Here is a 27176-nt window from a genome sequence, read left to right as displayed (position 1 = left end):
CGTTCTGATTTCTCCACATCCTTGCCAACACTTGTTATTGTCTGCCTTCTTGATTACAGCCACCCTAGTGAGTATGAAGTAGTATCTTGTTTTAATTTGCATTTCTCTGATGGCTAACTGTTGAACACATTTTACATGCTTATTGTCTATTTATATAACTTGTTAGCAGATACACCTATCCAGATCTTTTGGCTACTTTTAATTAGAGTGTCTTTTTATTACTGAGTTGTAAGAGTTGATTCCTGTGCTTTTAAAAGCTTCAGCCAAAAGCAAGTTCTGAGTAAATGCCAGGGTTCATCACAAGTAAAGGCCCATCCAAGTCAATTCACATACTTTAGTCTTTCTAGAACTGGCAAAGCATCCTACGCTTCTGGAGATGAGACTAAATTTGTATTTTCAGTACCATTAATACCATTTGTAAATTTGTATTTTCAGTACCATTAATGGTACCATTTCAAGTACCATTTAATAACCATGATGAAAAAACAATGCTATACCTTTCTCTAAGTACAACCAGTACGCCATGCTGCTTAACAGTACACATTCTGGTCAGAATGCCTGGATTCAAGTCCCAGCTCTACCATTTCCCAGCTGTTTAACCTTGAGCTCAACACTTAAGCTCTCTAAATGTCATCTTCCTCATCTGTAAAATGGGAATAATCCTAGTGCTCATCACACAGGGTTGCTGTAAGGGTTAAAAGGTAATGATAAATGGAAGGTGTATGACTGGCACACAGGAAACATTCAATAAACGCTGGTGACTCTCACCAGTCTTTCAAGGGGAAACGCACGTGAGGACAGAGTGCTCCTACCTGTCTTCTGATACCTGAGTCGGAGCGCAAAGTGCAGATGAGCTTTTACGGTTAGTAAGATGCTCTCTAGAGAAATGAACGGTTACCTTTATTTTCCCTGGCTGAGTCTCTTCAATAACCACATTACTTGTGGGCCAAGTTAACACTCCAGGAAGACGACAGATCAAGGTTCTTGCTCTCTCGAAATGATTAAGAGCTTCTAGAAATCTAAAGTCATAATTATGAAGAAGGTATTAAAGATGTGACATGAATTTTCATTCCCCACAACAAGGCACAGAGATTTCAAGCTTACTAGGTAAGAGTACATTTGACAAATCACTACACAGAAATATTCAACGTAACCCATATGTTCTTTAAAAAACCAAGACATTATCACTGTTTGCTACAAAGGTAATATAAATTAAACACTAATCTACCTGGACACTGGCTTTATTATGGTAGGTGCACACTAGTCCTTTTAAAGTTGCAATTTTTTTTTTAAGTTTTCAACAATTAAAACAGAAAACTGAATAAATTATGGTTGTTCCATTTTTATTTCATTTACTAATCTAATTAGATTCTTGTAGAGCAACAGCAAAGCTCCACTTCAACTAATTAATCATAAATAGGGAAATTTTTTTAACTTGACTCATTTAGAACATCTATAGTAAAACCGCTTTGCTGAAAAATTTTTAAAGAAATCGTATATTCTGGACATCTTCAACTATAAAGCAGTGAATCATTTTAACAGAACAAATGTGTATGTAAACTATTTTAACTATAAATATGAAATCTTTCAGTTCCAATTTATGGTTTAAAAATTAATCTCAATAGATTCCCACAGTCCATTCAACAAAAGAATACTGGATCATAAGGTTATCCCAGTCTTTATTCTTCTCTTCAGACTACAGAATAGAGGGTTCTCTGCTTTCTCCAATCTTGAAATGATTTCCCAATTGAAGAAGTCATTTTTGCCTTTGGGTACAGAAAACTTCACCTGCAGAAAAGCTAGACCAGCATCCACCATAAGACAGTTATAAAGAGCAGGACTTTCAACCAGACACTGCACATTGCAACAGCAAAAAACCAGCTTACTGGACATTGAAACACAAACCGTATTATTGTGAAATTAAAAGTTAAATGGCCTTCCACAACATTGTAAATCAACTATACTTCAATAAAATAAACTTTTAAAAAATTTAAATGCCTTTCAGAATGGCAAACACGTCTTCATTTACTACAATCTCCATGATGCTACACATTTATGTTACGTTCCCAGATCTTGTGAATATCTGCATGCGGCCACTGCATTAAACAGGTATGTCCCAAACAACTTATGCTAAGTTGGAATTAATTTCATTTATTACCATAGAGGTGACTGCTAAATCCTCACCACCCCTGATTCTTGAAAGAGTTGAACTGGTCAGACAGTAGCTTCAGGAAGTAAAAGAACTTTCTTTAATCTTTAAAGATCTTTAAAGAAGGTTCTAGGCACCCCCTAAGATTGGGTTCCCAAGAATACCAATGGTCTGATAAAACTTCCTCTAAACAGTTAGATGAAAATTTAAGGATAATTAAAAGTTATGAATGATATTCAATCAGTCAACAATTATTTATTTATAAAAGTAATCTAATATACCTACCACTATATTGGCTGTACTTCTATTGGCTGTACACTATATTGGCTGTAGATTTTTGTTTCTGACTCATAATGTCCTTGAACATATATATATTTCGTATTAGGGACTTCCCTGGTGGTGCAGTGGTTAAGAACCTGCCTGCCAATGCAGGGGACACAGGTTTGAGCCCTGGTCCCAGAGGATCCCACATGCTGCGGAGCAACTAAGCCCGTGTGCCACAACTACTGAGACTGCACTGTGAGAAGCCCACGCACCACAACGAAGAGTAGCACCTGCTCCCCACAACTAGAGAAAGCCCACACGCAGCAATGAAAACCCAACACAGCCAATAAATAAATAATTAAAAAAAAAAAAAACACATCCTCATACAAGTTTTTTGGGGGAAATAGGTATTTAACCAAAAAATTATATAATCACACTTGTAAAGCATTAATTTATACCAATTCAGTCGCCATTTATAAATGACATATACTAAAAGATAAAACATAAAATCCTTTGTGTCAAATTACTCTATTATTTTTTTTTATTTATTTTTCACTTATTTATTTTTGGCTGCTTGGGTCAACGTTGTTGCACATGGGCTTTCTCTAGTTGCGGCGAGTGGGGGCTACTCTTCATTGCAGTGTGCGGGCTTCTCATTGCGGTGGCTTCTCTTGTTGCGGAGCACGGGTTCTAGGTGCACAGGCGTCAGTAGTTGTTGCACACGTGCTTAGCTGCTCCATGGCATGTGGGATCTTCCTGGACCAGGGATCGAACCCATGTCCCCTGCATTGGCAGGCGGATTCTTAACCACTGTGCCACCAGGGAAGTCCAAATTACTCTATTATTGATTTTCCTATTACATTCAAAATTAGAAAGCACTGGGAACTGAAGTGATTGACCTTACTTTAATAATTAATATTCAAATGCCAGTCCTCAAAGTAAACACAATTATCATAGCGTGCCACAGAGAAGGTACCAAAATACCTCCACAAAAAGGATCATCATCACATTAGATTTGAAATGAGTAACCAGCCTAGAGCATAAAGTAGTGTGGTTTCTACTAACCTGTTTTTTTTCAAATACACTTTTCCAATTCCACAGTAGGCCAAGCAATCAAGTCCCTCATTGGGGTAGTGTTCAATCATCCTCTTAAACTGGTTTTCAGCTTCAGATAATTCCTTCAATAGCAATGAGAACAGTGATCGCTTACACAAAAAGAGAAATACTGGATCCGATTTTACCTGAAAGTTGATTCCTTTTGTGTAATATCAAAAACAACCGTATATCCTAAAATTTCTATGGCAAAATTATACATTCTGCACTTCATTTTCTTAACAATTACATAAATTTTGACCATATGGATACTCAAGAGACACAACCAAAATGATCCAGCTCCAGAATGAAAAGTTGCCACTGAAATCAGACAACCAACCAAACGAGCATTTACTAACACACAGGGGTCCCAGTGTGTGCTGGCTAACCCTAAAAGGTGTGAATTCTGGGTAAAAGAGACTGATTTGGATGCAAACACGCCATAACATATATCCTAGTAAGTGCTGCCCCCTTGGGATCACAGGAATTCCAATGATGTTGCCACAATGTTTTGTGACATCAGACAGACAAATGCTCTGTCTTAAAAACAGCTCTTTAGTAAACTTTACAGAGCTTAGAGTACATTCTTTTGAATATTCTCAACAGTGGAAGCCTCTGGGCTTTGAATGAATAATGTTTTGGAAAAAATCCAAAAGACACTTAGCTCAAAGCAATACTGGCCACTCCACTGTGGGTGAAAAAGGAAATGTCAGTACAAAATGGAGTTAATAAGAAGCTTTGAGGCCAGGGAGTTAATAAGAAGCTTTGAGGCCAGCTCCAAAGGAGGCATGCCAAAAATGTTTTAGCAAGGGCTGTTCTGGAGTGAATACTTCCTTCTGGGGACACTCTGAATGATGAAATTCTCTTAAATGTCCAAGTTCTATCATACCTATTTAGTTATTTTTTTAAACCAAAAGTAAATCAAAGTAAATAAAAAATGTAATAAACTATTTCTTCAGTTCCGGTAAGGAAAACATGGTAAGAAGCTTATTGTTACTCTGCCAAGAATAGAAGAATGGAGATCATACAGTCCTGTCTCCAACAATCAACTAGAAAATAGAGTTAGAGATTCCCTAATGAAAGACACTCATCTGTCACATCAAGAACAAGAAAGGGGCTTCCCTGGTGGTCAGTGGTTAAGAATCCGCCTGCCAATGCAAGGGGACACAGGTTCGAACCCTGGTCCGGGAAGATCCCACGTGCCACGGAGCAACTAAGCCCGTACACCACAACTACTGAGCCTGCGCTCTAGAGACCGCAAGCCACAACTACTGAGCTCACGTGCCACAACTACTGAAGCCCGTGCGCCTAGAGCCTGTGCTCCGCAACAAGAGAAGCCACGACAATGAGAAGCCCGCGCACTGCAACAAAGAGTAGCCCCTGCTCGCCGCAACTAGAGAAAGCCCGCGCACGGCAACAAAGACCCAATACGGCCAAAAATAAAAACAAATAAATAAATTTAAAAAAAAAAAAAGACCAACAGCATGTCACAAGGAAAATGAACCTCAGGCTCTTTGGACCACTCAGAGAGCGGAACATAAAACAACCTGATCCTTATTAGGGAGCAATTAGGGTTAAGCCTCATCTAGCCTAGGAAGCTTGGGGCCCAAGTTGGTAGAAAGGATATATTATTCCTGAGGTAATTCTAGAGCCATTTCAACCTTTATCAAAAACTCGAAGCCATGGAAAGCAAAGTATAATGCTGAGCAGTGCAGGTAAGTAAGCTTTCCAGGAGAGCACTGAAGGACCATGAGAAATGGAAACCATGTGTGCTGACACCCATGCACTGACTGCATGTGCTTATGGGAAGCCTGAACTCTAGAAGATAACACACCCAGGTACTTACTATCCAGAACTAAGAGCTATTAACATTAGCATTCTTTTTATGATTTAAAAAATAAAAAGGCATGACACAAAGTTGAACTCTGCTTTTTTAACCTTCCAAGTCCCATTCCTTTCTTCTATCACTAAAGGCTACCACTATCTTAAATTTGATGTAGGGCTAGTCCATGTTTCTTTTTACTTTTGCAAGATTCACAGATAGCCATAAACAATATATACTACTGTCCTGTAAGTTTTCCAAATTGCACATAAGTGGTATCACGATGTTTACTACATTCTCCAACTTGCCTTTTTACCTCAACATGTTTCCGAAATTTATCATGATATATCAGGTCCTTTACTTTTTATACAAATAAAACGTAGATTCCCACTGGTGGTCTGGCATAACTTTTTTCTAACGGAAACACAAACTAAATTTTCTTTTCAAAAAAAAATCACAAACTAAATTAAATTTAGGTATTTCAGAAAAAATTATCAAGAAAGTACACAGACAGGGCTCATTAAACTACTGTGATAATCATTTAATGATATACATAAGTCAAATCATTATGCTGTACACCTTAAACTTATACTGTGATGTATGTCCATTATATCTCAATAAAACTGGAAAAGCAAAAAAAAAAGTACCCAGAAGGAAATAAGCCAAAATGGAAAAACTATTTTAACATACCTTCTAAAATTAATGACATATTTTAATTGTTTATTATCTCTGTTACAAATCTTACCTCAGGTTGTCCTATTCCAAGCAGTGAAATGGCAAGTCCATAGACTACTAAGACGTAGTTAATCATGGCCAGGTTCAGTTGCTGTCAATTAAAATGCTCCAGTTAAACATCTGAACATAATTCTGCCCAATGTGCATCATACTAACTTGTTAGCCACAACAGTAAAAGAAGCACAAAAATATCTTACTAATCACTGTGGGACAAAGACCAAACAGAATTAGAAAATACATTTTGCAAAGATATGCAGTTATCTTGCTATCAAGTATCTAAAACACAGAATCACTGTCTCAGAGTTCCCTGAAGGCATGGTTCTTAACAGATAGAATAACTGATGTCATATGCTTTTGCGTATTAATGGAATGAGTAACAGACTAAGTTATTTGCTCTCTTACAACCTTGCATATTTACCCAGCTAATACTTTCTTTGTGGATGAAAAGATGTGACTAAAGTGAGTCCAAATCCTTGACTTAGTACTCTAATAAGATAGAAAGCCAAGAGTTCTAATGAACACCAACTACAGTGCAAGGAGAGAGTCTAAACCTGGCTTCTATACCGACTGCAACCATAAAGGCTGAATCAGAGCGTTATCTGCTTCTCACAATCTGGAGTAAATTCAGCTGATCTCAGCAAGACGATACATTAGTACAATGAAGTCAAAGTGCTGGTTCCCTTCTACATTCATCTGAAACGCATTAGCATCGGTAAACAAGTTACCAGGAGGCAACTTCACCTTTATTTTTTGAGGATCTAAACCACTGAGCAACTCTGTGAAGGCCTGGGCAGCACTGCGGCAGCGCTGCTCCAACAGAGCCGTGTAACCATCCTGGATTAAGCTTCTCAGCATTTTCATTATGTTAGCGAAATCCTGCAAAAAAGAAATTCTTTTTCAGTAAACCAGAGCTACACCTGCTTAGTGTAAAACTTAAGATGCCAACGTTCATCATCGGGCAGTTATACTTTATAACTGATCATAAAACATGTAAATACCCAAAGCCACCCTTTACGCATTATACTCCTTTCTCAGCACAGCCCCATTAAAGTGGAAATTGAAAGGTACCGCTTCACCATCTTAATCCCAACACTTCTAGTGCTGCCCATGACAAAGAACGGTGGTTCACTTTACACTACGTGGTGCTAAGCTGTACGCACTTTTCCAGGCTAACCAGGCAGTATTTGGATGTTTTAACAGCTCAAATGGAGAACATCAGCCATCATTTAAATAAGTAAATTGTTTGGCCGAGACTAGAACAACTAGACAAATAAGAACAAGCTATCAATTTCCTGGTCACTACCAGATTTTAACAACTGCCCTCATGCCCTGGAACAAACCTAAATTCTCAGCAAGAAATGGTTATTTCAATCTGTAGCTCTACTCCTGCCTAACACGTACTTGAATATAACTAGATAATATTATTGGGAGAGATATTACTAGGTTAAATGCAAAGAGAAGAGAATAAGGAAAAAAACTGCTATAATGTACCCTGAAATAAAGCGAGAAAAAAACTTTATAATTTGAATATACATGAGCACATACATTATAATTTGTATTCAGATTTTAGTTACATGGCAATAGCTATAGGCCACAAAAGTTCCATAAAGACTGGAGAGGCAAGCCTGGAGGCTAAGCTAGATCTCCCCACACCTTGCCATACATGTGTACACCGTTCAAGAGAGCAGAAAATGCAAATATTTGCGTGACATTCCTCACTGTTCCTAATGATAAGGATCCAAAAGGAGACCCCACTGCACAAAACACAGAGGGAAAAGCAGTCTGGTCACACATAAACAAAAGCTGCCTAGTGCTTTTCGTCCAATGAATCAAAGTTTAGGAGAACTTTCCCCCCCGAAAACACATGGAAAAGAGCAGCTCTCAAGTAAGCTTGGTATTTGCTATACAGTATTTAAAAAGCTCAACGATCGCCACATCTATGTTAAGATAAGAATTTTAACAGTTATAGAAGATGACGTGCTATCCTCACACACGCTTGTTTATTATTTATTGTTCAGCCTTGGATGAACTGATTCCATTCTAATCTCTTTCATTCTAGAAAACAAATCCATTTGCCTCATGTTTCCATTGGAAATTATTTCTCTCAAAACAGTACAAATAAATGGTCTGCACTGAAACCTCCATGAGAGCGGGCTGAATGGCAAAGCCAGTCTTCAGTGTATGCAAGGGCCTAAAGAAAAGTGTGTTAAATGAACAAATCAAGGCTCAAAAATAACCATCATTTTTATTTAAATACTCTTTTGTCTTTACAGGCTGTCTTTACAATTTAAGTCCATCACAGTTTTTAGAATCAGTAAAATCGACATAAAATGACAATTTTAAAATCACCAACTGTTAGAAATTCTAAAAATGCTTTTATGCAACTAATTAGAAAGCTGTTGAAACGGATTAGGAAACTGATTAAAAATGCTTAACATGCTTCATTCCAATAGTCCTTAATAAGGTATCTGTCATATATAACTAACATAGTTAACAGAATTTTAAAATGACCCAGATATTAAAATGAGTGTTGTGTTTCATGTTAATATACATTTTTGGGGGGGGTGAAATTTAAATCCAACATTTTATTTCAGAAGAAATAGAACTGTATTTACATAAAGCATTGAAGTGTCAAAGCAGACTCACATGAATCACATTTAACCAAAAGAAACAATCTTTCACTGATAATACATAGTCTACAAGTATTCAATGACTGGAATAGTGATTAGCCATGGTTCTATAAATTCTGGATTCTGTACAGGTTTCTATTTCTTCTTGAGTTAGGTTTTTTTTTTGTTTGTTTTTAAATATTTTATTGATTGATTGATTGATTGCTATGTTGGGTCTTCGTTTCTGTGCTAGGGCTTTCTCTAGTTGCGGCAAGTGGGGGCCACTCTTCATCGCGGTGTGCGGGCCTCTCACTATCGTGGCCTCTCTTGTTGCGGAGCACAGGCTCCAGACGCGCAGGCTCAGTAGTTGTGGCTCACGGGCCTAGTTGCTCCGCGGCATGTGGGATCCTCCCAGACCAGGGCTCGAACCCGTGTCCCCTGCATTGGCAGGCAGATTCTCAACCACTGTGCCACCAGGGAAGTCCCCTTGAGTTAGTTTTTATAAGCTGGATTTTTCTAGGAATTTATTCATTTCATCTACATACTTTTTCAAATTTCCTGGTATAATGTTGTTCATAATAGTATTTTGATATAGTATTTGTAATATTGAAGGGTCTGGAGTAATGTATCCTTTTTCATTCTTTTTTTTTAAATATTTATTTATTTATTTATTTGGCTGCGCTGGGTCTTAGTTGCGGCATGCAGGAACTTTAGTTGTGGTGTGTGGGATCTAGTTCCCTGACCAGGGACTGAACCCGGGCCCCCTGCATTGGGAGCGCAGAGCCTTAGCGACTGGACCACCAGAGAAGTCTCCTTTTTCATTCTTGAAATTGTTTTATTCTGTCTTCTTTTATTCCTTTCTTAAACAGTTTCCACACTGATATGTAAATTTTATTTAGATTGTTAAAGAACCAACTTTTAGCTTTGTAGATCCTTCTTTACCAGCTGTTCCATTTTCATTATTTTCTTTTTTTGAATTTTATTTTTTTATACAGCAGGTTCTTATTAGTTATCTATTTAATACATATTAGTGTATATATGTCAATCCCAATCTCCCAATTCATCACACCACCCCCCTCCCCGCCACTTTCCCTCCTCGGTGTCCATACGTTTGTTCTCTACATCTGTGTCTCAATTTCTGCACTGCAAAATGGTTCATCTGTACCATTTTTCTAGATTCCACAAATATGCATTAATGTACTATATTTGTTTTTCTCTTTCTGACTTACTTCACTCTGTATGACAGTCTCTAGATCCATCCACATCTCTACAAATGACCCAATTTCGTTCCTTTTCACGGCTGAGTAATATTCCATTGTATATATGTACGACATCTTCTTCATCCATTCATCTGACGACGGGCATTTAGGTTGCTTCCATGTCCTGGCTATTGTAAATAGTGCTGCAATGAACACTGGGGTGCATGTGTCTTTTTGAATTGTGGTTTTCTCTGGGTATATATATGCCGAGTAGTGGGATGGCTGGGTCATATGGTAATTCTATTTTTAGTTTTTCAAAGAACCTCCACACTGTTTCTCCATAGTGGCTGTACCAATTTACATTCCCACCAACGGTGCAAGAGGGCTCCCTTTTCTCCACACCCTCTCCAGCATTTGTTGTTTGTAGATTTTCTGATGATGCCCATTCTAACTGGTGTGAGGTGATACCTCATTGTAGTTTTGATTTACATTTCTCTAATAATTAGTGATGTTGAGCAGCTTTTCATGTGCTTCTTGGCCATCTATATGTCTTCTCTGGAGAAATGTCTATTCAGGTCTTCTGCTCATTTTTGGATTGGGTTGTTTGTTTTTTTAATATTGAGCTGCATGAGCTGTTTATATATTTTGGAGATTAATCCTTTGTCCGTTGATTCGTTTGCAAATGCTTTCTCCCATTCTGAGGGTTGTCTTTTCGTCTTGTTTGTACTTTGCTTTGATGTGCAAAAACTTTTAAGTTTCATTAAGTCCCATTTGTTTATTTTTGTTTATCTTTCCATTACTCTACGAGGTGGATCAAAAAAGATCTTGCTGTGATTTAAGTCAAAGAGTGTTCTTCCTATGTTTTCCTCTAAGAGTTTTATAGTGTCCAGTCTTACATTTAGGTCTCTAATCCATTTTGAGTTTATTTTTGTGTATGGTGTTAGGGAGTGTTCTAATTTCATTCTTTTACATGTAGCTGTCCAGTTTTCCCAGCACCACTTATTGAAGAGACTGTCTTTTCTGCATTGTATATCCTTGCCTCCTTTGTCATAGATTAGTTGACCATAGGTGCATGGGTTTATCTCTGGGCTTTCTATCCTGTTCCATTGATCTATATTTCTGTTTTTGTGCCAGTACCATATTGTCTTGATTACTGTAGCTTTGTAGTATAGTCTGAAGTCAGGGAGTCTGATTCCTCCAGCTCCGTTTTTTTTCCCTCAAGACTGCTTTGGCTATTCGGAGTCTTTTGTGTCTCCATACAAATTTTAAGATTTTTTTGTTCTAGTTCTGTAAAAAATGCCATTGGTAATTTGATAGGGATTGCACTGAATCTGCAGATTGCTTTAGGTAGTATAGTCATTTTCACAATATTGATTCTTCCAATCCAAGAACATGGTATATCTCTCCATCTGTTGGTATCATCTTTAATTTCTTTCATCAGTGTCTTATAGTTTTCTGCATACAGGTCTTTTGTCTCTCTAGGTAGGTTTATTCCTAGGTATTTTATTCTTTTTGTTGCAATGGTAAATGGGAGTGTTTCCTTAATTTCTCTTTCAGATTTTTCATCATTAGTGTATAGGAATGCAAGAGATTTCTGTGCACTAATTTTGTATCCTGCTACTTTACCAAATTCATTGATTAGCTCTATCAGTTTTCTGGTGGCATCTTTAGGATTCTCTATGTATAGTATCATACCATCTGCAAACAGTAACAGTTTTACTTCTTCCTTTCCAATTTGTATTCATTTTATTTCTTTTTCTTCTCTGATTGCCATGGCTAGAACTTCCAAAACTATGTTGAATAATAGTGGTGAGAGAGGACATCCTTGCCTTGTTCCTGATCTTAAGAGGAAATGCTTTCAGTTTTTCTCCATTGAGAATGGTGTTTGCTGTGGGTTTGTCGTATATGGCCTTTATTATGTTGAGGTAGGTTCCCTCTCTACTCACTTTCTGGAGAGTTTTTATCATAAATGGGTGTTGAATTTTTTCAAAAGCTTTTTCTGCATCTATTGAGATGATGATATGGTTTTGATTCTTCAATTTGTTAATATGGTGTATCACATTGATTGATTTGCGTATATTGAAGAATCCTTGCATCCCTGGGATAAATCCCACTTGATCGTGGTGTATGATCCTTTTAATGTGTTGTTGGATTCTGTTTGCTAGTATTCTGTTGAGGATTTTTGCATCTATATTCATCAGTGATATTGGTCTGTAATTTTCTTTTTTTGTAGTGTCTTTGTCTGGTTTTGGTATCAGGGTGATGGTGGCCTCATAGAATGAGTTTGGGAGTGTTCCTTCCTCTGCAATTTTTTGGAAGAGTTTGAGAAGGATGGGTGTTAGCTCTTCTCTAAATGTTTGATAGAATTCACCTGTGAAGCCATCTGGTCCTGGACTTTTGTTTGTTGGAAGATTTTAATCACAGTTTCAATTTAATTACTTGTGATTGGTCTGTCCATATTTTCTATTTCTTCCTGGTTCAGTGTTGGAAGGTGATACCTTTCTAAGAATTGGTCCATTTCTTCCAGGTTGTCCGTTTTATTGGCATGGATTTGCTTGTAGTAGTCTCTTAGGATGCTTTGTATTTCTGCGGTGTCTGTTGTAACTTCTCCTTTTTCATTTCTAATTTTAATGATTTGAGTCCTCTCCCTCTTTTTGTTGATGAGTCTGGATAATGGTTTATCAATTTTGTTTATCTTCTCAAAGAACCAGCTTTTAGTATTATTGATCTTTGCTACTGTTTTCTTTGTTTCTATTTCATTTATTTCTGCTCTGATCTTTCTTTCCTTCTACTAACTTTGGGTTTTGTTTGTTCTTCTTTCTCTACTTCTTTTAGATGTAAGGTTAGATTGTTTATTTCAGATGTTTGTTGTTTCTCGAGGTAGGATTGTATTGCTATAAACTTCCCTCTTAGAACTGCTTTTGCTGCATCCCATAGGTTTTGGATCATCGTGGTTTCATTGTCATTTGTCTCTAGGTATTTTCTGATTTCCTCTTTGATTTCTTCAGTGATCTCTTGGTTGTTTAGTAATGTAGTGTTTAGCCTCCATATGTTTGTGTTTTTTATGTTTTTTTCCCTGTAATTGATTTCTAATCTCAGAGTGTTGTGGTCAGAAAAGATGCTTGATATGATTTCAGCTTTCTTAAACTTAATGAGGCTTGATTTGTGACCCAGGATGTGATCTATCCTGGAGAATGTTCTGTGTGCATTTGAGAAGAAAGTGTAATCTGTTTTTGGATAGAATGTGCTATAAATATCAATTAAGTCTCTCTGGTCTACTGTGTCATTTAAAGCTTGTGTTTCCTTATTAATTTTCTGTTTGGATGATCTGTCCATTGGTGTAAGTGAGGTGTTAAAGTCCCCCACTGTTATTGTGTTACTGTCAATTTCCTCTTTTATAGCTGTTAGCAGTTGCCTCATGTATTGAGGTGCTCCTATGTTGGGTACATATATATTTATAATTGTTATATCTTCTTCTTGGATTGATCCCTTGATCATTATGTAGTGTCCTTCCTTATCTCTTGTAACATTCTTTATTTTAAAGTCTATTTTATCTGACATGATTATTGCTACTCCAGCTTTCTTTTGATTTCCATATGCATGGAATATCTTTTTCCATCCCCTCACTTTCAGTCTGTATGTGTCCCTAGGTCTGAAGTGGGTCTCCTGTAAACAGCATATATATGGGTCTTGTTTTTGTAATCATTCAGCAAGCCTGTGTCTTTTGGTTGGAGCATTTAATCCATTGACGTTTAAGGTAATTATCGATATGTATGTTCCTATGACCATTTTCTTAATTGTTTTGGGTTCGTTTTTGTAGGTCCTTTTCTTCTCTTGTGTTTCCCACTTAGAGAAGTTCCTTTAGCATTTGTTGTAGAGCTGGTTTGGTGGTGCTGAATTCTCTCAGCTTTTGCTTGTCTGTAAAGCTTTTGATTTCTCCATCAAATCTGAATGAGATCCTTGCCGGGTAGAGTAATCTTGGTTGTAGGTTCTTCCCTTTCATCACTTTAAGTATATCATGCCACTCCCTTCTGGCTTGTAGAGTTTCTGCTGAGAAATCAGCTGTTAACCTTATGGGCGTTCCCTTGTATGTTATTTGTCATTTTCCCCTTGCTGCTTTCAATAATTTTTCCTTGTCTTTAATTTTTGCCACTCTGATTACTATGTGTCTCGGTGTGTTTCTCCTTGGCTTTAACCTGTATGGACTCTCTGCACTTCCTAGACGTGGGTGGCTATTTCCTTTCCCACGTTAGGGAAGTTTTCAACTATAATCTCTTCAAATATTTTCTCTGGTCCTTTCTCTCTCTCTTCTCATTCTGGGACCCCTATAATGTGAATGTTGTTGCATTTAATGTTGTCCCAGAGGTCTCTTAGGCTGTCTTCATTTCTTTTCATTCTTTTTTCTTTATTCTGTTCCACAGCAGTGAATTACACCATTCTGTCTTCCAGGTCACTTATCTGTTCTTCTGCCTCAGTTATTCTGCTATTGATTCCTTCTAGTGTAGTTTTCATTTGTTATTGTATTGTTTATCTCTGTTTGTTTGTTCTTTAATTCTTCTTCTAAGTCTTTGTTAATCATTTCTTGCATCTTCTCGATCTTTGCCTCCATTCTTTTTCCGAGGTCCTGGATCATCTTCACTATCATTTTTCTGAATTCTTTTTCTGGAAGGTTGCTTGTCTCCACTTCATTTAGTTGTTTTTCTGGGGTTTTATCTTGTTCCTTCATCTGGCACATAGCCCTCTGCCTTTTCATCTTGTCTGTCTTTCTGTGAATGTGGTTTTTGTTCCACAGGCGCAGGATTGTAGTTCTTGCTTCTGCTGTCTGCCCTCTCTTGGATGAGGCTATCTAAGAGGCTTGTGCAGGCTTCCTGATGGGAGGGACTGGTGGTGGGTAGAGCTGGGTGTTGCTCTGGTGGGCAGAGCTCAGTAAAACTTTAATCTGCTTGTCTGCTGATGGGTGGGGCTGGGTTCCCTCCCTGTTGGTTGTTTGGCCGGAGGTGACCCAACAATGGAGCCTACCCGGGCTCTTTGGTGGGGCTAGTGGAGGACTCTGGGAGGGCTCACGCCAAGGAGTACTTCCCAGAACTTCTGCTGCCAGTGTCCTTGTCCCCACGGTGAGCCACAGCCACCCCCCACCTCTGCAGGAGACCCTCCAACACCAGCAGGTAGGTCTGGTTCAGTCTCCTATGGGGTCACTGCTCCTTCCGCTGGGTCCCGATGTGCACACTACTTTGTGTGCCCTCCAAGAGTGGATCTCTGTTTCCCCCAGTCCTGTCAAAGTCCTGTAATCAAATCCTGCTAGCCTTCAAAGTCTGATTCTCTAGGAATTCCTCCTCCCGTTGCCGGACCCCCAGGTTGGGAAGCCTGACGTGGGGCTCAGAACCTTCACTCCAGTGGGTGGACTTCTGTGGTATAAGTGTTCTCCAGTCTGTGAGTCACCCACCCAGCAGTTATGGGATTTGATTTTATTGTGATTGCACCCTTCCTACCATCTCACTGTGGCTTCTCCTTTGTCTTTGGACGTAGGGTATCTTTTTTGGTGAGTTCCAGTGTCTTCCTGTCGATGACTGTTCATCAGTTAGTTGTGGTTCTGGTGCTCTCGCAAGAGGGAGTGAGAGCACGTCCTTCTACTCCACTATCTTGAACCAATCTCCTTCACTATTTTCTACTTTGTTATTTCCTTCTACATTCTTTGGGTTTTTTTCCTCGCTCTTGGAATAAATGTATCACTAATCTAAAAGTCTTTATTCCTTTAATACATACATTTAGCTTGATAAATTTCCTTCAAAGTAATATCAAAGTTGTATCCCTTGCATTTTTTTATTGAGAGGGTAGTACAGAGATTCCATATACCCCTTTGCCCCTTACATGAATAGCTTCCCCCATCGTCAAAATCACTCCTCAGAATGGTATATTGGGTTGGCAAAAAAGTGCCTTCAGTTTTTAAGTAAAAATAAAAGGCATTTTTCATTTTCACCACGAACTTTATTGAACAACATATTCACCGTTTTGTTCCACTACCTTCTGCCATTTTTCAGGCAACTTCATAATTCCATCTTCCCAAAACTTTTTATCTTTTTGAGCAAAGAACTATTCCAGGTGCCTTTTACAGTCTTGCAGGGAACTGAAATTTTTTCCATTAAGAGAATTTTGTAAAGACCAAAGTAAATGGAAATCCAAAAGTGCAATGTCTGGTGAATATGGCAGATGAATCAAAACTTCCCAGCCAAGCTCTAACAGTTTTTGCCTGGTCATCAAAGAAACATGCGGTCTTGCGTTATCTTGATGGAACAGTATGCATTTTCTGTTGACTAATTCTGGACACTTTTTATCGAGTGCTGCTTTCCGTTGGTCTAACTGGAGCAGTACTTGTTGGAATTAATCGTTTGGTTTTCCAGAAGGAGCTCATAATAGAGGACTATGTTCCAATTCCACCATATGCACAACATCACCTTCTTTGGAGGAAGACCAGCCTTTGGTGTGGTTGGTGGTGGTTCATTTCGCTTGCCCCATGATCTCTTCTATTCCACATTACTGTACAGCATCCACTTTTCATTGCCAATCACAATTTGTTTTAAAAACAGAATGTTTTCATTACGTTTTAGTAGAAAATCAAATGTGGAAATATGGTCAAGAAGGTGTTTTTTGCTTAACTTATGTGGAACCCAAACATCAAAGAGATGAAAATAACCAAGCCAGTGCAAATGATTTTCAGCACTTGATCTGGATATTTTCAGTATGTCGGCTATCTCCCATGTGGTATAACGTTGACTGTTCTCAATTAATGTCTCAATTTGATCGCCGTCAACTTCAACTGGTCTACCCGACCATGGAGCATCGTCCAACGAGAAACCTCCAGCACAAAACTTCACAAACCACTTTTGACGTGTTCAATCAGTCACAGCACCTTCGCCATACACTGCACAAATCTTTTTTGCATTTCAGTTGCGCTTTTACCTTTCTTGAAATAATAAAGCGTAACATGCTGAAAATGTTGTTTTCTTCCACCTTCAATGTTAAAATGGTTACACAAAAATTCACCAATTTTGAAAAGTTTTTTTTAAATGCACACTGATATGACAGCTGTCACATACAATCAAAACTGTTTTGAATGAAGTTAAAGACAACTAAGTGCTACTAGAGCCATCTTACGTAAAAAACCAAATAAGGGACTTCCCTGGTGGTGCAGTGGTTAAGAAGCCGCCTGCCAATGCAGGGGACACGGGTTCAAGCCCTGGTCCGGGAAGATCCCACATGCCGCGGAACTAAGCCCATGTGCCACAACTACGGAGCCTGCGCTCTAGAGACCGTGAGCCACAACTACTGAGCTCATGAGCCTCAACTACTGAAGCCTGCAAGCCTAGAGCCCGTGCTCCCCAGTAACAGAAGCCACTGCAATGAGAAGCCTGCGCACCACAACAAAGAGCAGCCCCCGCTGGCCGCAACTAGAGAAAGCCCATGCGCAGCAACGAAGACCCAACGCAGCCAAAAAAATAAATAAATTAAAAAAAAAAAAAAAAAACGAACCTTTTGGCCAACCCAATATACATACACGGGGTGGGTGTCTGTGTGGTTGTGGGGGGGGTGATTTTTTTTTTTTTATTTAACCAAGGATTAACCTACACTGACACATCATAATCACCCAAAGTCCATAGTTTACCTATGAACCCTATGGTTCACTCTTCGTGTTGTACATTCCATAGGTTCGGACAAATGTATAATGACTGTATCTATCATTTATACTATCATACAGAGGATTTTCACAGCCCTAAAAATCCTCTGTGCTGTGCCTATTCATCTCTTCCCCCTTGATGTACATTTTTCATTACTTACTAAATACTACAGAATTTTATATAGAAAGTTATATGATAAATCATTCAAAGAATAAAAAGTTTGCTCTTGGGACTTCCCTGGTGGCGCAGTGGTTAAGAATCCACCTGCCAATGCAGGAGACATGGGTTTGAGCCCTGGTCCGGGAAGATCCCACATGCTGCAGAGCAACTAAGCCCGTGCACCACAACTACTGAGCCTGTGCTCTAGAGACTGCGAGCCACAACTACTGAGCTCACGTGCCACAACTACTGAGCCTGCGCTCTAGAGTCCACGAGCCACAACTACTGAGCCCGCGTGCCACAACTACTGAAGCCTGTGCACCTAGAGCCCGTGCTCCGCAGCAAGAGAAGCCACCGCAATGAGAAGCCCACGCACCACAACGAAGAGTAGCCCCTGCTCATTGCAACTACAGAAAGCCCACGCACAGCAACAAAGACCCAACGCAGCCAAAAATAAATAAATAAATAAATATTTTTTAAAAAAAGTTTGCTCTTTAATGGTTCTATAGTAGATGTAATAAAACCGCAGGTGCTTAAACCTTTTAAAATGATTTAAACCTTCTTAAAATATTTAACTTAAAAGTTAACACTTTGGGAAGACTTGCTTCTTCCTTTTAAATCTATGGGAAACAAACAATTTTGTATTCAGTATTCAGTAAACATTAGTTAAATCTCTGGTTCACACACTTACCAAGTTAAAACATAAATTAGTGACGATTTGGTTTCTTAGCAATCATCTATTAAATTATATGTTCATAACTAAAATTATAAAAAAATAAACTTTAGAGATGTACACGATTAGACTTAATTCATGTGAAAAATGTTATGTTCAAAGAGTTTGCTTTTCCATTAGAAAAGCCTTTGCCTTTACCTGGTGTGCAGCTCTGGAGGATTTAGAAAACTGTTTCTCCAAGATGTTTTTCAAATCTACTGGTAAACTCCCTTGTGAACCAGAACTAAAAGAGAAAAGCACTGTTTTGAATTATTTTAAAATAAAACAATCCTGCTTCTTATATAAAGAAAAAAATACTTACTGAAGGTCATTTTAAACACTTAGTAAATGGAGAGTCACAAGTTCCTAAATAGAAATATTACCAAGATGCCAATTCTCTCCAAATTAATTTCTAAATCCAATAAAAATCCCTATAAATTTACTGGGGAAAGGGGACCAGATGAACTGATTATTCAGATGTTATAAAAGAACAGCTTTAGAAAAAAAAAAGAAAGAAAGAAATTGGGGGATTTACACTGATTACCTAAAGTTATTACAAATCTAAAGTCATCAATAACAACAAAGTCATGAAACAAGAAATGTGCCCCAAAACACTGCAAAGATGATCCATCTCGTATGAAAATCCGTTAATAAGATACAACCTTTTCAGAAAGTCTGACCCCCAATGCTGGCGAGGGTAAGGAAGATTCAGGTACTCCAGGTGGTGTTTTCTGACACCACATGTGTGGGTTTCTGACACCACATACCTGTCATGTTTCCACACCGATTCTCCAATACCAACTGAGTGTCCAACAATTCAATTCTGACACCAACTCTGGAGTTAAGAACTCAGGCCCCACAGGTTAAAGGCTCAGTCCCACAAGACTGCCCTCACTTCAGCCACAGTGGGGTACCCAGGCTACCCATACTTCTGCCCTGCCAACTACAAATTCAGGGGTTCCCGTGACTACCCTTTGGGTTCAACTATTCCCCAGGACAACTCACAGAACTCAGGAAAGCGCTCTACTTACCATCACCAGTTTACTGTCAAGGATGTAAGTCAGGACCAACTCAGTGGAAAAGATGCATGGGAAGGTGTAGGGGAAGGGGGTGCCTCAGAGCTTTCACACAGTCCCAGAGTGCACCAGCGCCCCAGCATCTCGATGTATTCACCAACCAGAAGCTCCCTGAGCCCTATGTTTAGAGGTTCTTACTGACGTTTCATTACACAGGCATCAATGATTTAATTACTGGACATTGGTGACTAAACTCAATTTCTTGCTCCCTTCTTCTCCCCAAAGATCGGGGGTGGGGCTGAAAAGTTCCAACCAATCACACACTTTATCTTTCTGGTGACCAGTCTCAATCCTGAAGGTAGGGACCCAGCCTTGGATCACTTTATTAGTATAAACTCAAGTAGAGAGGAAGGGGCTCATTATAAATAACGAAAGACTCTCATCACTCAGGAAATTCCAAGGGTCCTAGGAGCCCTGTGCGAGGAACTGGGGACATAGACCGAATATATAAATATTTTTATTATACCACACCCTCTCATAGCTTAGTAGGAGTGTGAACACTGCTTATTTTTTGAGAGGAGAATTTGGCAGTATCTATCAAAGTTAAAATTACACATCCCCTTTGACAGCAGTTCCACTCTAGAAATTTCTCCTTCACACACATCTATACTAGGAAATATCCTGCAGTCATGAAAATGACAGATGTAGATCTCCATGGTCTGATATGGAAAGGGAGTCAAGGCATTTTGAAAGAGATAAAAGCAAGCTGTAGGCCAGAAGTGTTCCAACAACAATGAAAACTATAGTGTTAACAATAATGATAGTTAAAGTGTATTGAGCATTTACCATGTTCCAGGGCTCTAAGTATTTTATGTGGTTGTCCCATTTAATTGTTAAATAACCTCATGAAGTAGACATAATCAAGAAAAGCATTCAGTTTGAAAACAGAAACAAAATATCAGGAAAATAAATTTATCTTTAACACAACAGGTTAAAGTTATAAAACTGTGCATTCAAAGAATGAGCATGTATTGGGTTTTGGTTTCCTTTTGAGGGAAGGGGGGCAAGGAGGAAGACTCAGGACTTTTCTAACAAATAACAGAACAACAAAAGGCACTATGGCCTTGCTTTGTATTTAACTTTTGAGGCACCATCAAAAAACGGTCACTTTTTAAAAATAGGGCTTTACCAATTTCTCTTAGTGCTTTGATATTCAAATCGTTCTCCTTTAAGCACCTATCAAGTAATCAGCCTTAAGAAATGAAGAGAAAACTGAAAACTAGTGGAACTGTGGCAAAAATGGCTTTGCAGTTTCTCCAGCACCACTTTCATTGATTTCATGAATTTCTGTATCTGTTGTAAGATTTACAATTTCACTTTGCAATCAATTTATATCTTTGTAGCTAACAGGAGATTAACTCTAAAGACTGGTGGCAAGAGTTCCTACTGCTAATTTGGGGGGGATGTTTGGTAGAATGAATTTTCTAAGTGGTCGGTTCATTAGTAAATCCTTGCCTATGAATATACAGATAGCCACGCCTGTGTATGCAAAGTTAAGTTCCCAGATGGCCAAGAAATTGCTAACAGCAAGTTTCTAAAGCAAGGTACTAGAGAAGGGAGTCAGAGAGAGGGGAAATAAAGCAAACAGGGAAGGAGACTAAGTTTTCACTTTATACTTATCTGAATCTTTTTTTCTCTTATGAGCCTGTATTTTGGAATTTTAAAAAATTAGGGCTTCCCTGGTGGCGCAGTGGTTGAGAATCTGCCTGTCAATGCAGGGGACACGGGTTCGAGCCCTGGTCTGGGAAGATCCCACATGCCGCGGAGCAACTAGGCCCGTGAGCCACAACTACTGAGCCTGCACGTCTGGAGCCTGTGCTCTGCAACAAGAGAGGCCTCGACAGTGAGAGGCCTGCACACCGCGATGAAGAGTGGCCCCCACTCGCCGCGACTAGAGAAAGCCCTCGCACAGAAACGAAGACCCAACACAGCCAAAAATAATAAATAAATAAATAAAAAATTAATACTGATATATCTCGTATTATATGACTTTCAGAAATCAGTATTAACACAGGATTAATACTCCTTTAGCCAAAAATGACCCTCTCCTAATAAAGACATGCCGTGCTATTTGAAAGGGATTTTTATTACTTATCATAGTACACATATGTAAAGGTACTAGAAAGAGATTTATTTTTCCTTTTTTCTTGGGAGGAGGGCATTACAGAAACAAAACAAAACAAAACAAAACCCTTACATTAAAAAACATACCTGAACTTCTCCAATTCATTGTTTCGGGATTTTTGTTTTCCTTTACATTTTGGAGGCTGACCTGCGAATACAAAAGTATTTGTTCCTGAAATCTGTACATAAAAATCTACAAGCTTGAAAGTAAAACATTTTTTAAAAATGTAAACTGGAATAAGAAAGCAAAGGAGGCAACACTGTATGTGAGTCTAACTATAAACAGGTAAGCCAAAAAAAAGAAGCTACTGATGATGTTTCTCTATGTATGCTATAAAATTATTATAAAGATAAATTATAATGATGATTATCATTTAGTCCTATAGTAGATATAGAAGAGATACAGGCTGTAGTTCCTGTTCTCAGGTAGTTTACAATCAGATGGGAAGAAAAGACAGTCACTTCACCAATTAAATAACAATCCCCATTAAGAAGAAAAGAAGATGCATTGTTACTGAAATATTTATTCCATAGTAACTGCTCTTGTAACTCCTAGAAGGGAAAAATCACTTAAGCTGAAGTGGCTGGGAAACGCCTTAGTGGGGATGCAGCATTTGTATTTAGTTTTAAGGAACAAGTAGGATTTGCAAAGAATGGGCCAAATGAAGTTTTATTTTAAGAAACACTAAGTAAACCTGTGTGACTGGGCGAGTTAAGTAAGGATAGGTTGAAAGGGGCTGCAAGCCAGGCAGGTTGGTATGAGTGTTTACAGGCCCAGGGCTTCTGACTCCCCAGCTCTGCAAGCTCAGCCTTCATCCCACTGAAAGGAGGAGAGAGCCACTGTACGCTTTGGGGCAGGGGAGTCACACGTGCAAAGTTGTGTAGAAGAGAGCACAGCGGTAGGGACCGGGTGTCTCTGAGGGAAGCTTTGGGAGAGATGGCAGAGGCAAGTCAGAGCCTATGTATTAGGGAGGGGATGAGAGCCTGAGCTCTGATGGTCTCAGAAAACAAAAGAGGCTTCTAGAAAGAAAGAAGAGTTCTAGTTTGATTTCTACTGTGTGACCTAGGGCAAAACTATTTAACCTAACCCTGGGACCTCAATTTTTTTGACTGAATATAGATGCGGAAGTATGGATGGTATTTAAATTATTTAAATATGCTATCTGATAATAATGGTCTAAGAAATACCAATCAATTAAAAGCTGTTTTCAAAAAAACGGTGTTATGCTCAAAGGTTTTTCACGTGCTATAAAGTCACATCAGGTAAGACAAACACCTGCGTTTCCCCCTCTCTGTAACTGTGCTGAAGTGCTAACCAGCAGTTAAGTGGTTGGATACACAGCACTGGAGCCTAAGAGAAGATAGAGCTGCAGGAAGAAAAAGACAGAAATGGCTGCCAGAAGTAAAAACACTGAAAAAAATAAACAAATGAACCAAAAAACAAGTGGAAAGAAAAGAGAGCAACAGGATCACTAACTAGAAGGTCAACAATCTCACCACAGTAACTCTGAAAGGAGCACATGAAAGCTTGAGGTAAGTAACCTGTGTGTAACAACAACTTTGAGTTGCTGAATTCTCTCAAACTCTGTTTTAAAAGGCAGAGAAGAATAACCCACTTAGAACGATTTCTCTCAAAAGCTGGGAGTGGGCTTCCCTGGTGGTGCAGTGGTTGAGAGTCTGCCTGCTAATGCAGGGGGCACGGGTTCCAGCCCTGGTCTGGGAGGATCCCACATGCCGCAGAGTGACTGGGCCCGTGAGCCACAGCTACTGAGCCTGTGCGTCTGGAGCCTGTGCTCCGCGACAAGAGAGGCCACAATAGTGAGAGGCCCGTGCACCGCGATGAAGAGTAGCCCCCGCTTGCCACAACTGGAGAAAGCCCTCGCACAGAAACAAAGACCCAACACAGCCAAGAATAAATTAATTAATTAATTAATTTAAAAAAAAAAAAAAAAGCTGGGAGTATAAACGGAGACTGAGAAATAAACGAGGCATGAGTATCCACTTCTCTGGAACCCTTCATTTCCCAAAGATGCCAAGTAGACAAGGTCTGGCTGTGTGTCTGCATATTTTCTAGATGCATAAATAAACATATGCACTAAGCACATACAATTTAAATAAACTAGTATTAGGCTAAAGCATCCATTCTCAACAGGGGTGACATCACCCCCAAGAAAGTCGTAACTGGTTATTGGAAGATGAAAAAAATCCATTTTTATATATAAAGCACACATGTACATACAGTACATAAACAGATAAACAGTATCCGTGATATTAAAGTTTCACGAGGGGAGGGTAATTAGGGGGAAAAAGTGTCTAAAAAGGCTCTGGGAGCAGGGGGTAGATAATGAAATAAAAGCTGAGAAACACTGGCCTAGTGGAAATTAGGTAGCAGACCAAGTAGAGCGCCATTTTTCTTCTCCATTCCTTTATTTGGTTTTCCAAAATTAAATTTATTAAACAATATGAAAAGACTGAGCATTGATTTCAAATAAACATTCAATGTTTTCTCAACACAGAAGCATTGTAAAGTAAAAGGAGAACAACAGCAAATATAAGTGAGGCTTGTGAGAATTTTAGGGCATGGAAGTTGAGGCAACACTACGCTAATTCAGCAACAATTTACATATGGGAAAAAGACTCACTTGATGGTGGTAGAAATTCAGGATGACAGTCACAATCATCTACCTTCAAAGCTTCATCTGCCACCTACCACGAAAATAAAATTAGTGACACTTTCAAAAAAATAGAGCCATGAACAATTCAATAGCTAAATAATAAAACTGAGTAGCAAAGAATTTATCCCAGTGCCTAGAATACTCAGCTTTACCAAATGAATAAACAAACTGATAACTACTGAACAATTAATACTATCACATCTTTCCTTATTCTCGTCTCCCTAACTGAATACAGCTTCTTTGAGACTTTCATTATTAACAACAGAAGGACTTTACAGCAGGTTGGGAAAGTTCCCTTCAATGCGTACTACATATCTAACCCGAAAACACCAATTCCCTTTTTTCCCCTCAAACTCTGGAAAGAAATATAAACGTGAACTTGGTGATACCTGCTGAGCTCTGAGTGCACTACAGTTCAGGAAAACTCAGACACAGGTCATCTGGGACACTGATCACAGAGCCAGGCTATAGGCTTAGAGGTGCGTACTGGTTTCCATTATCACAAAAATATTATTGTAAAATATAAGACTACCTATACTTGAAATAATTCTAATTTTAGTTTTTAACTGAGCTTACCTTTGGATTCTGATTACCACCGTTTGCCATTTCGTGGTTAGTTTTTCTGGAATTTTTTTCAGTCTCCACAAAGTTAAGTGAAGTACTAAATGTAGGTGCTGATAAACTAGGTATGTAGGCCCTGAGTGGTAATAAAAGAAATAATCATTTTTTAAAAATTATTTTTAAAAAATTATCCTTCAAACAAAGAGGTTTCAGCAAGTAAAGCCTTTTTACCTTGAAAGCAAGGTAATACTGTTTCAAAAAGAATCTCTACCTGTGAGATTGGGTTTCATACATAAATATTACTTTAAATTTGGTATTAAAAACTCCAAATAGATTAAGAACAGTTCAAGAAATGTATTCTGGTTTCTAATTTTAAAATAAGTTAAGTCGGGGCTTCCCCGGTGGCGCAGTGGTTGAGAATCTGCCTGCTAATGCAGGGGACACAGGTTCGAGCCCTGGTCTGGGAAGATCCCACATGCCGCGGAGCGACTGGGCCGTGAGCCACAACTACTGAGCCTGCGCGTCTGGAGCCTGTGCTCCGCAACAAGAGAGGCCGCGATAGTGAGAGGCCCGCGCACCGCGATGAAGAGTGGCCCCCGCTCGCCGCAACTAGAGAAAGCCCTCGCACAGAAACGAAGACCCAACACAGCCATAAATAAATAAATAAATAATTTAAAAAAAAAAAAAAAAGTTAAGTCTCCCTGCTATAAATTTAACAGCTTCAATATCTTAGGCATTTAAGCATGTGGGAAAAGCTTAATCTATTTTAAGTGCCAAGTGAAAAACGTAGAATCCCGGCTGCTATTTGTTTTCTTAAGAGCACACTCAAGTCTATCTGCTGCCTATTTCTAACAGAAGTGTCTTAGCCTTTGGAAAGACATCAGGAGGCTGGAAGCAGATGTTTCCAGGACAGAGGTGAGGGGTAAAAGGCACAGACTGAGCCCCGCTCTCTGCTGCCAGGAACCTCGTGGCTAAACTGGTGCCATTCAAGCGCAGTAACATCCAATTAACATTTCATGCCTCTTCTCCCATAGGCTTAGGCTATGGATCGCCGATATATACATATGCAAAGAATTCAGCCAAACAGTAAGCAAAACAAATCAGGCAAATCACAGGTCGCCTGATCTTACAAACACTTTAAAAACCTCTTCTCGGGCTTCCCTGGTGGCGCAGTGGTTAAGAATCTGCCTGCCAATGCAGGAGACATGGGTTCGAGCCCTGCTCTGGGAAGATCCCACGTGCCGCGGAGCAACTAAGCCCGTGAGCCACAACTACTGAGCCTGCGCGTCTGGAGCCTGTGCTCCGCAACGCGAGAGGCCGCAACAGTGAGAGGCCCGCGCACCGCGATGAAGAGTGGATCCTGCTCACCGCAACTGGAGAAAGCCCTCGCACAGAAACGAAGACCCAACACAGCCAAAAATAAATAAATAAATTAAAAAAACAAAACAAAAACAAAAAACCTCTTCTCATCCTTCCATCTCCAACTTTGTTGTGGTTGCTATTATCTACTAAAGCATCAAAAAGCAATTCTTAAACTCAGAGCAAAACCATTCCAAGTAACAGCTACTGATCTGATATTAACTCACCTGCTTTCATAGAATGCTTTAATTGGATTCCTAGTTGGTGTTCGACCTACAAAAATGAATCACACACACACATAGTAATCAGTGGATTGGCAACACATATTTTAAAAGATTTTCACATTTCTTTTAAGCTGACAGTAAGAATATCAAATTTAGGGAACTGAAAAATAAACCTAAACAATTTTACACTTCTAGATGTTTTTAGTTTTAGAATGATGTCAACAAAATGTTACACAAACTTTATCTGACATCTCATTTTATGTGATCACTGACTAGATGCAGCAATATATAAATCTCCATCAGAGACAGTACCTGTCTTCAAGGAGCTCACAATCTTATAATCATGTTCTGTTGGATGACAACATCTGCTAGTGAAATAGGACTGCTCAGCTCAGCTTCATAAGACACTAACTACCCAAAGAAGAAATAACAGGAAAGATCTATATGCTGAAAGCACAGAATGAAAGCATTCAGGTACTGCGAACGCAAAACGACTTAGGAGAGAAAACAAGGGTAAAATGAAAATCTGGAATTCCTAGCCTGCACACTAATTTATGATGTACCTATGTATATACATACATTCAGCATGCTACAGAATTAGCCACAAACTTGGTGCAAAAACATCAAACAACTCTATTGAAGGGCCTTTTCTTTAGGAAATAAGTATAATAATGGAGAAAAAAATCTTAAACTTTGTTTCAAAAGGCTTTACTTCATTCAAAATTTCAAGAAAGTGTATTTTT

The 27176-nt window shown here is 38.9% G+C and overlaps 1 protein-coding gene across 18 annotated transcripts in view; it reads right to left on the bottom strand.

The window, feature by feature from the left end:
* TTC3 (tetratricopeptide repeat domain 3) overlaps positions 1-27176 on the bottom strand; it is a 137303-nt gene that overhangs the window by 66909 nt on the left and 43218 nt on the right. For all 18 annotated transcript variants that reach the window (XM_082458752.1, XM_082458744.1, XM_082458742.1 and 15 more), the window contains 9 exons: positions 26437-26482; positions 24866-24986; positions 24257-24320; positions 21702-21762; positions 18574-18658; positions 6804-6938; positions 6073-6153; positions 3479-3591; positions 899-1019 (listed from right to left, as the gene is read on the bottom strand). In XM_082458752.1, coding sequence (XP_082314878.1) covers positions 899-1019; positions 3479-3591; positions 6073-6153; positions 6804-6938; positions 18574-18658; positions 21702-21762; positions 24257-24320; positions 24866-24986; positions 26437-26482 — 827 coding nt within the window. The remainder of the gene's footprint in view (positions 1-898; positions 1020-3478; positions 3592-6072; positions 6154-6803; positions 6939-18573; positions 18659-21701; positions 21763-24256; positions 24321-24865; positions 24987-26436; positions 26483-27176) is intronic.

This window comes from Balaenoptera physalus (assembly GCF_965194825.1).
Source record: "Balaenoptera physalus genome assembly, chromosome: 4".
NCBI classification, from domain to species: Eukaryota; Metazoa; Chordata; class Mammalia; order Artiodactyla; family Balaenopteridae; genus Balaenoptera; species Balaenoptera physalus.
This window is presented reverse-complemented; position numbering and strand designations above follow the sequence as displayed.